Here is a 10,646-nt window from a genome sequence, read left to right on the forward strand (position 1 = left end):
GAATCTATCCCGTCAGTTCACTGTTATAATAAGTAGCAATTCCAGATAATGAGGACGGTTGAATATCACAAATTTCAATATTTCAAATCAAAAAATAAAACATGACTCTGCTATTTTATAAGCTGTTCTATGCTGTGTTTCAGCTCTGTACAGTTCATGGATGGTTGACTTATAAATACGTAGAATTGACAGATAAAATAACAGTTAAAATGTCAGTCATGCAAATAAAATAACTGTCCCTCAGCTGCCTTTTAGCATACATAAATGTTTTCTTTGAAGGTAAACTGCCTGAAACTGACAAAGAATTGCATTTAGAGTCGGTTTGGACCTGGTTTAATTTGCATCCGTGTACAACCAAATATATTCTTAGCATATAGTATGTGTGCTTTGGGATTTATAAAGTTTGAGATCTCAGAAATAGTCCAAAAAGTTGCATCTATGAATAATAGTGTAGCACAAAATAATATGCAAAAAGTCAAGTGGATTTATACTTCAGTACTATTCAAAGGATTTGTAGCTAGTAAGACAGCCAGTGTGAAGACTATCTGAAACGTACGCAGGCCTCTCATTCAGCCACAACTCACGAGGGAGGAGTAACAAGGCTTGCTGTTACGGATGAACTTATCATGTGTGGTCACTGGTCGAGATTTGACCGCGCTCCGCTAGCGTGACGTCAAACTCCCATCCAGGCAGAGCGGTTGTGCAACGCGTCGGCACGCCGGCTGAACCACGTGGTCTCTCCAGGAAGAGCTCGGCTCGTACGTTCACTCCCCCCTCGTCCGCCTCCCGTCAATCTGATCAGCTGGTTCCTGCGTCGGTGACTCGACTGAAGCGTCCCCATCACGTGATTTCATTGCCGTCTTATCTCTTTTGTTGGTTGTAGCTGAATATGATGGTGTTACCATAATAGCATCCCAAAGTGTGCAGTACAAAAACCTGATGGCTGGATTGTGAAAACTGTTCTCTGTGTTTTTGTTTCTTTGTTTTTTGTTTTGTTTTTTTTTTTCTAGTAAACACACTGGAACTGGCTCTTTTAATAAAAAATAACTGGGAAAAAAGCTGGATGATCATTTGTGTGAGTTCGTCTTGATTTCATTTATGGCATTAGGCGAACACTGGCTTCGTCCACGGATCACCAGCGTTCTCTGAATGAAGTCAGTAGTGTGTGTTTGGAAAGTATTGAGCCGTTACGCTAGCGTCAATACACGCGGCCAATTGCGATTGACGATTGGAATGATCACCCCACCCAGATCTGCTGCGCTCATCATTACATAAGGCTGGTTTGGGATGCACGGCTGTGTGATGGAGCACCCGGGGGCAGGTCGATAAGAGGGAAAGGTTAAAACAAACTCAGCATCTGCGTGGTAATAACTGCTTCGAATAAAAGCAATACTCTACTGATTGTGTTTAACTGCGAGCACCGGGACTGAATTTCACCAGGAAGATTTCCTGTCTAAACCTGAAACAGCCACGTGAGGATGGAGTGCTGCAGGGATGGTCCAGGCCAAAAAAACAGTAGTGTTTAAAACTTGATTTAGAGGATATTGCAAAGATTTTAGTGGAAAATCACCTCATCATTCAGCTGTAAAAACACTGTCCAACAATCCAGTTTTTACCTTCTGGGAAAACATTCTGCACTGCAGGTCTTATCCATCGTGCCACATATCAGCAGTGCATCATCCTCAGAATATGTCCCAGGGCCGGAGGATCTCAACTCTTCCTCCGGTGAGATCTGCCTGCAGAAACAGCCAAGTGTCACATTTGACACTTTTACCTGCAAGGCAGACATTTCAAAACACTGTCTGCTGAGTAAACACAATCACAAAAACTACATATTTGCATGAAATTTTTGGGAAAACTACAGAGAGCCAGCACAAACAGGGAGAATACTCAAACTCGACGCAGTGTTTGTCCAGTATCGCTGAAAGGGCGATCAGTTGGCCAGACGAAATCAATGATGCGATTAACACTCATTTTATTAGAAGCAAGAATCCAAACAGAAAAAATTCAATGAATATACAGCAAAAATATATTCCTGATTTAATCCGCCAGCACCTGTGCAGCACCCAGGAACCTCAAATTCATGCTTTTGGACTGTGGGATGAAACCCAGAGAAAATCCACGCATGTACAAGAACAACACGCAAACTTTATATAAACTGGACCACTTCAGATTCAAACCAACATTTTCACTACATGTTTACAGTATTTACACGGTGAAACTTTGTTAGCACACACCTGCATCCCTGCTGCTTGCACCTGTCAGCACCACTGATGTGGTAGATGCTGCTGCCAGGTGAATTATTTATTCCCTACACTGTATTTATGAATAAAAAATTGCTGGCTGCCGACATCAGTCTGCTGGATTATCTGCACACAGGCATTTTACACGATAGCTGATGAGCTGCTGGAGCGTGATTGCCTGCAGCAAATCAACTCAGTTATTATAGATGATGTTTTACTGCGGTTAAATGTCTGCTTAAGCTGTTTCATTCTGGAGATTATACATTAAACAACCTCCAGTCATCAGATTTTAGTAATTGCACAGATAATGGAGCAAGCATTTCGCTCTTTAACATTAGGACTGAAAGTTTTTCCGTACTTTAAAATCCGTCCGGCATCTCCGTGTCCGGCAGCCGGGCCGAGCCCCATCGCAGAATCAATGGCCCAAATGGCTTAAAATGAAAATCTTTTACCGACATTGTTTCAATATTTATCGACAGCAGCCCGGAGGAGAGCAGCGCAGCGTGCCACATGGATTCAAATCAAAATGTCAACAAAGCATTGACCAGGAAAGTTTTATTCCGAACTGTAGTAGTGTGTCTAAGAGAGGGCAGCGGCCGTGTGACCCGAGCGAGACGAGCAGACAAGACACGTCCCGTCAGATGTTATGCAAGTATGCACATCTCACTCGGCGTACTTTCCTTGGTGCGTCTCCCCCTCTGCGCTGGCTCGACTCCCGGAGTGTGATTTTATCCAGCCAGCCGGCAGCAGGAGTGACAGAGGTGTGATGTGTATTGGATCAGCCATGCACAGCGACGCCATCTCACTTCCATTTCTCCTCTGTTACTACCTGTCACCACGGCAGTGGAGCGGCATCGACTCCCCCCGCGCTGCCCCAGGAACGTTCCTCACAGAAGAAATGAAGACGCAAACAGCTGAAAACAGAACGGCCTGTGACGGAGAAATGAACACGTCAACAACCACGCCAAACAAAACTCCACTATGCTAAAAGCATATCGTGTCTGACTCTGAGTGTTCTTTCGAGGCCTTAAGCCTCGAGAGCAATCTGCTCAGTGATCACTATGTTGTTTTTAACTCTAATGAATGAATGCTTGTTTGTTATTATCATGTGAATGCTGTAAACAAAGAGATGGGACCTTCCCGACTGGCAGCTCTCCCGGTGCCAAACTCTATGAATGCAGAATGAGGTTCAATCTGGTGATATCGTTCGTCCGTTTCAATCCTGCTGTTACGCACAGTTTAGTTCCTCTGAGCTCCCATGTTCTCTTTCTGTTCCCCATCTGCTTGATTTCAATCGCTCATTTAATTTGTTCGCAAAAATGTTTTTGTTGCACTTTTCAAAACTCTTTTTGTTGGAATAATCATCAGTAACATCCTTTTTTTTTTCCATTCTGTGATGGCCGGGCATCCTGCCCATGGTGTGTTCTACTTATAGTATTATCTAAAATTAGCTGTTGATCGGCTCCAGCTCATCCTTCCCCAAAGTGAAGCAGGTAAAGAAGATGGATGGATATGTCTTTAACTGAATGGATTATTGTGCTTCTAATGGCTGAAGGTGTGAAACAACACTGAGAAATAAAAATGTATGTTTTTATGTGACATTAATGAGAAAATCAAACATCGCTGTGAGGTCTGACCTACTGTTCTGGTTCTTATTTAATAATTAATGCAAAGTCAATAAGAGAAACTTGTCAGGTTTGGAGAAACACATGTTTGTTTGCGTCCTTGACGTTCTGAACAACATGAAGTAAAGCTGCAGTTAAAAACACGAGAAAGGTTGTTTCTCAGCTTTAAAGTCTCCAGACTTGAAAGGTCCCAGAGAGTCCCAGCAGTGATTACACTGAACCTAATTAGGCACTATTAATTAAGTACAAAGAAATGTAGCAAGGCTTAATTAATTCAAGCATTTATAGCACAGCAGATCAAACATAAACCGCTGAGGATTTGTGCGGCGAGCTTTTTGACATTTTCTTTTTTAAAAACAATAAATAATGTTCTAAAGCTCACATGCACGTTGCTCTTCCACATTACTGTGACATTATTATAATGTCGAGTTATTAAACGGCCTCTGTGCTGAATGCTTGGCACTCACACTAATTACTGTAGAGAATAACCTGCCGAGATGAAAGGGGGGCTCTCTGGGACCATCTGCCGAGCGTTTTGCAGGCGGCCCTTCCAGTCATGCATTGGTTTGTACCTGCTGTCACAGTCTGTGCCAGACCCCCCTTTAAAGTATATTCGCAGGCATAAAAGTGGTCCTTTAAATTACAAGCGGTGTGGCCAAAGCCGAAAGCCGAAAATAAATGTGGGTTCACACCTCAGAGGTTTTAAGAGCTGTGGCAGAGTTGAGTCAGCTCTGCTAAAAAAGAGAATGACAGAGAAATTACTCAAACAGTAGAGGGTTGCCACAGCAAACTTAACTGTGACATGAAGAGCCTGTACAGCAGCATGCAAAAAGAATTCACACCCCTTGAACTTTTCCACATTTTGTCACATTACAGCCATAAGCAAGTCACAATCTTTCTGTCAATAAACATACAACAAGTAAATAACAGATCAAAAGGCAGACATGGCTGATTTTAACATCATTTGAATGGAAGTAATCTATTTCTCATAGTAAAATTATAAAATTATGAATTTATAATTGTACTGTTGGATTTGATTCTGTTTTCTAGCTTTTCCTGAAATCATAATAAGAATAAGAATAAGAGTTTAAGACTAATACAAATTTTGTTACAGTAGCTGAATATCATGTAGGTACCGTAGAAAATCCGAAATGATGAAAAAAGCTCTTGTACAAAACCACACCTCAAACAGGTGTTTATGTTTAGCAGGTTTGAAATAATACATGATTTAGAAAAAGAAGGGATATGTAGACCAGAGGTGGTTTTCACACCCATACTTCTCAGTAACTCACAGCTTCTCTTGATTCTAAACATGACTGCAGGTGTTCAAATGTCTCCTGCAAGAATTCAAGATTAAATTACACACAAACCATTACTCTACTAAAATGCATTGATTGGACTAAATTGCTGATTATTTTTTGTCAGGTCACAGAAAGCTGCAGCTTGTTCAGAAACATGCAGAGTCGGACATTAGGGCTTCAGTCAGAGCTCGCTTCCTCTGTGTCAGGAAGCTTAAAGCAAGGTCTCAGGCCTGAATGTGTTGCTGATTTACTTGCATGCTGCAAGTCAAGCAGGCCTCTCAATTTTAATGAGTCATCAGTTTATTTCTGGAGGAAATAGCGAAATCACACACTGTGCCGATGTAGCTTCACATAAAAAGGCCTCTGTCGTGGAAGCGAACCCCCGTTGTCCTGTTATGACACTAGAATGCAGACCCCTGCTTCACTGTGCTGTGGAACAAAAGGATTTCTCTTTCCAGTAAACAAGACAGTAAAGCAAGTCTTACCCTGTTGGTAAAAGTGAGTTTTTAAAGTTCTCTCATTTTTCCGACCACTAATCTGCAGCAGAACAACATCAAAACAAAAGCTGACTTTTGAAATTTGGCATGTTTCCCTGAAGGGCTCCTTAGTCAGAGCTCATACTGACATTTGACCTCAATTGAAATGAAGGAGACACTCCATCCTGGACCGAGTACTGTGATTTGCCCCAGAAGCAAGCTGCAGTTCACTCAGGCGTTATGGCTTTGCCTTCCTCGTGTTTTTTTTGCTGTCACCTACCACAGCTTTCGGCTCACCGTTTCTGCTAATGACGTACTTATTACCCAGTGTAGTAGGTCAGTGCTGTTTACCTCAGAGGATGGGAGAGGGGTCATCTCTCTGTTGCTCCTGCTGAGGTCTGTGCCAAGCTGCGGTCCAAATCTGCCACAATCATCCAGCAGATGGAGTCCTTAACCATCAGTGAGAGTTTCATCCAGCCCAGTCTCCTCAGGATCATCTGAAACATGTTCAAATAACAGTGATACAAGCTGTAAAAAAAAAAAAAAGGCATTAGTTAAATACTGAAAAATATGCTTTAGTCACAGATTTTTTTTTAATCACCGTTTAACATTGGAAGCAAGAGCAATACATTTTTTTTATTTGCACTTTCAGCATCCACAAACTGAACAAACTGACCAATGTCAAAAGTTTTTGATGCAGTTTAATCTTCATACAGCACAGTGCAAGATAATAGTGGTAAGTACATTTGATCATATACCACAATGTCATTCCAACACTTAAAAAAACAACTAAAAGAAGTAAAGAAACATTCACTAGTTCATACAATTTGGTGTATTTATTTGTCAATCTTTTTTACGAGTACTATTGCTAATCTTGGTAAACTCATTGTTTGATTTGTCTTTAAGTTTCAATATCTCTAAATAAGTATCAAATTTTTTTATAAAACACACACACACACACAGTTTTTTTAATTGTGCTTCCAGAGTTAAATCACATGTATATATTATTTTATTAAAAACAGAGGAAAAGTTAAATATCTTCATAAGATGATACATTTATCTACGGCAGCCTCCAAGGACAAACCTCCGCGAAACCGCAAACCGCCCCCGCTACCAGATACGTTTTAACTGTAAAGATGTGTCACCATTGAAAAATACGAGCAACGACACCGGAGCGTAGCGCCATTAAAGTCGTGTAACACTAGCTTAGCAAAGATGGCGTCGGTCAGATTCGGAGACCTGAAATTGTAATTTTCTAAGCGATCTGTGCAAGTTTCAATCCATAAGGGTTAGCGCACATGCATTGCTTATGACACTATTATTTTTTAAGAAGGTTCACGCACACAAAGTCTTACTTGCGAGAATATGAGTTGCATACATGTGTATCTCTTTGACGCTCTCGTTTCTACAGGCTCTTTGGAATGACAGCGTCATGAAAACCTGCCCGCTGATTAAAGGGGAGAAAAAAAAAAGCTTTGCAGCTCTGTTTAATCTCATCTCTCATCTAATTTACACGAATTATACATATTCTATAGTATATATCCTATAAATACCGGTCCGTTTCTCCCAATACTGTGATTTGACATGTAAACCAGATTGCTGCAGTCCCCATAGCAACAGAGGAGAGGGTGGGCATCACAAAAGCCACAGAAACACATCATGATCCAAGCTCAGTCACTTCTCTTTCTAAGATGTTTCAGGATTTTTTAAAACACCCAAACCAAAATCCGCACATCACATAAACTATGCTTATTCCTGTTTGAGGCTAAAACCTTAAGAAATTCAACTGGCCCCGATTTCCCAAGAGCTTTTATGGTACAATCCAACCCCTGTAAGAAAGCCTCAGCAGCAGCCACCCCCTCCCTCTGTCTGGTAGGTACCACTCGCTACCAAAGGGGGGGGGATTCTCTCCATCCACCACACATCCAGTGCTCATTGTGGCAGAATTGCAGTGCACTGGACTGTACAGAGCAGGGTACCATCCAGGCTGTTGTCTGTGAGGGGTGGGGTCCGGCCACACTGATACCACCTAACATAAGCTCACAGAGGGATACAGAGAGGCCGAAAAAGACAGAGAGAAAGAGAGAGAAGAGGGGGGAAGACTGCACCTGAAGAGGAATATAATACGGGTAAGGAGAAAAGGGGGTGGATGAAGAGGGAGAAGGAAGAAGACAATGGGGAAAGGTCCAGAATGGTTTAGATAGATACGTTCCTTTGCTGCTCTGCTTTTCCCCCCTGTTGACAATCCAGCTGACTTGATTCCTTTTCCATTCTCCGGCACATTTTTGATAAATATTTAAACATATCATGAACCTCTGAATGGCAGCAGTGGGTAATTCTTCCAGAATATGACATTTCTGTGGTTATTCCTGCTCGTGGTGGGGGGAATCTGCGGGCCACGCTGTTGAAATCTGACCATTTGGCCCAGTTTGTGTGCTGCTTTCGCGTTTTCAGAGAATGCACAGGCTTGTGAAGCCACATAAGATGACATAATGTAGCAGCTGTGCCCATTCCATGACACAACATTGACCGATATTTAGACTTCAGCGCAGGGCTGGCTTTATGGCCGAAGCTGCATCGAAATTAGCAATAAAATACCACAAACTGTTACTCTGATGAGTAGATTCTTTAGATCAGCCAATCTGGTATGGTAAAAATGAAATTTGGTTTGAATAACCCAAGTGTATACATTGAACATATACATTACAGACCTCTCACTGTAATTTAACATCAGTATAACATATTAGTGTCAAAGTGAATGGTTGATTATCTGAAGTAGAACATACAGAATTTAAAACTCTCTTACAGGTTGTTTAGTAATTCAACAAGAATTAAGTCAAAGGCAGAGATCAACGGATTGACTTTGAATGTAACTGATGTCCATGCATCTTGTCCTGTGTTTGCCGGCTAGAATGAAAGGAGACACCCCAGTGAACAGCACCATGAGCGTCGGCCAGGCCAGGAAGCTGGTGGAGCAACTGAAGATCGAGGCTAGTTTCTGCAGGATAAAGGTGGGACGACACAAAACACAAGTGCAGACACATCTTAGATATCTGTATTCTGATCCCTCAAAAGGGCAGTTAGACAAATGTGCAACTCAGTTTGGACCGATCCGAACAGTCTTTCAAATCAGCAGTGAGGTGATTGAAAAATGGCACGTTTCATCAGTCAATGTAAAATATAATGCAAATTAAGAATAAAATGTAAACCCTTAAATGACAGCACTGTAGAAATATTAGCAAATTTAGTCAAATCTAAATCCAGAAGTATAATTTAATACTTCTTTTTTTGTATGTATATATCCAATATTTAAGACATATATATATAAATATATGTTTAATTTCTTGATTTTGGGGTTACTTTAGTTTTGTATAAACCCTCACTTCAGAGCCTCAACCATGCTGCTGGGAAAAGGCAGTGATTCTGTATATATACTCATTTCTCAGTGTATTTTATATCTAAGCAGCAAACAACTTTAATTTCTTACAGGGTTAGTAACGCATTATCTGTCCAATATTGACGACCCACAGCGGTCTCACCACTAAAATAAAGTTCTAAGTGACCTTCTCAAGTGCACAATGCTCTTGTACATCACCTTCTGTGATGTTCCATGACACTTTGAGGTTTAATCCATCCATCAAGACAGGAATAGATTGGGTATATTGCTAATCAATGTTTCAATGACAACTTTCAGCGGTGTCACCTTCTGCAATATGCAAAGATCCAAAGTTGTTTCCAATATTTAAACCCTTTTTTTTTTTCCGAAAATCAAAGAAAAGGAATCAGTTTCACAATATTTTTGATTTAGTTTATAACTGAATTCATTCAGTCAAGCAATACAAACTATAAAAAAAAAAACATTCCAATGATATTTGTGGAGTGTCTCCTGATCTTATCGTCTCTCTCCTGCTGCACTGCGATACCTTCAGACATCTAGTTTTCTCTTCAAGCAGATCAATAGGCTTCATCCTGTCACCCCATCTGGATTATTCATAGAACCGTTTGACCAGACCACTTTCTTTTCAGACTTGAATCTAGGAATGAATGAATGAATACTTGTTTAGATATTCTCCATTATTTTCAATTTTCACATTGTATTTATAATGATGCCAAACTTCCGTGACTTAAATGATTTTCAAATATTCTATACAGAGAGACTGAATTCAGACAGAAAAAACGTTACGGCTACATTTTTCCAAACATGAACAAATGGGTATTATTTCAAGGATCAATTTTAAAAATTGCAAGATGAATCATGAGTGACTGACCCTGGCTGTCAGGTGAGAGATCAACTGCGTGAAATCTTCTCATTTCTCTCCTCTGGCAGGTTTCAAAGGCGGCAGCCGACCTGATGGCGTACTGTGACGCACACGCCTGCGACGACCCCCTGATCACCCCCGTGCCCACCTCAGAGAACCCTTTCAGGGAGAAGAAATTCTTCTGCGCTCTGCTTTGAGACAAATCAGGGATTGTTGTCCAGGCAAAGTACAAGTGTACAGTGTGTACATGTATGTACAGTGTGTACATGTACTTCCGATCTAAATAAGACATTGATGTACTATAGTAACCTCGCATTAAAGCTGCCGATGTACAGTACATGATCTACTATAAAACCAAATGTCGAAATTCTCAAAATGCAGACACGCGTCTCAATGGCAGAGGGGAAGAATTTGCAGCAAATCTTTAACATTTAAGACGGAAATGACAATAACATTAAATAAAAGGCAAGAAGAATTAAAACACTCCTAATCATAAGGCTGAAAACATTTCATGCTCTCATAGATCATCGATAACTGCCAAAAAGAGCGGACAGCGGGCTGGCGATCGAGTTGTTCCTCAGCTGATCCCAGGATCAGATTCACACGGATTCTGCAGCATCTGAAGCTTTTATCTAGTTCTGTGGATCACGGTGGTGGTGGTGCTACACGTCTCAAATGCTGCTCAGATGGTGCCAGGGCTCCCACTTCGCTCCACGATCTGGCAATCGAACAGAATACGAGT

General features: G+C 41.1%; 1 protein-coding gene and 1 long non-coding RNA gene across 2 annotated transcripts in view; one reads left to right on the forward strand and one right to left on the reverse strand.

Moving 5' to 3' along the window:
• LOC115394895 (uncharacterized) overlaps positions 1-5,595 on the reverse strand; it is a 22,480-nt gene extending 16,885 nt beyond the window's left edge. The window contains exon 1 of the long non-coding RNA XR_003932190.1: positions 5,584-5,595. This is a non-coding gene — a long non-coding RNA (uncharacterized LOC115394895). The remainder of the gene's footprint in view (positions 1-5,583) is intronic.
• Positions 5,596-7,565: 1,970 nt separating this feature from the next.
• On the forward strand, positions 7,566-10,466 carry gng3 (guanine nucleotide binding protein (G protein), gamma 3). The gene is made up of 3 exons (XM_030100192.1): positions 7,566-7,774; positions 8,557-8,656; positions 9,973-10,466. The coding sequence occupies exons 2-3, from the start codon at positions 8,558-8,560 to the stop codon at positions 10,099-10,101; spliced, it is 228 nt and encodes a 75-aa protein (XP_029956052.1). The 5' UTR covers positions 7,566-7,774; position 8,557; the 3' UTR covers positions 10,102-10,466.
• The last annotated feature ends 180 nt before the right edge of the window (positions 10,467-10,646 follow it).

This window comes from Salarias fasciatus, chromosome 10 (genome assembly GCF_902148845.1).
Source record: "Salarias fasciatus chromosome 10, fSalaFa1.1, whole genome shotgun sequence".
Taxonomy (NCBI): domain Eukaryota; kingdom Metazoa; phylum Chordata; class Actinopteri; order Blenniiformes; family Blenniidae; genus Salarias; species Salarias fasciatus.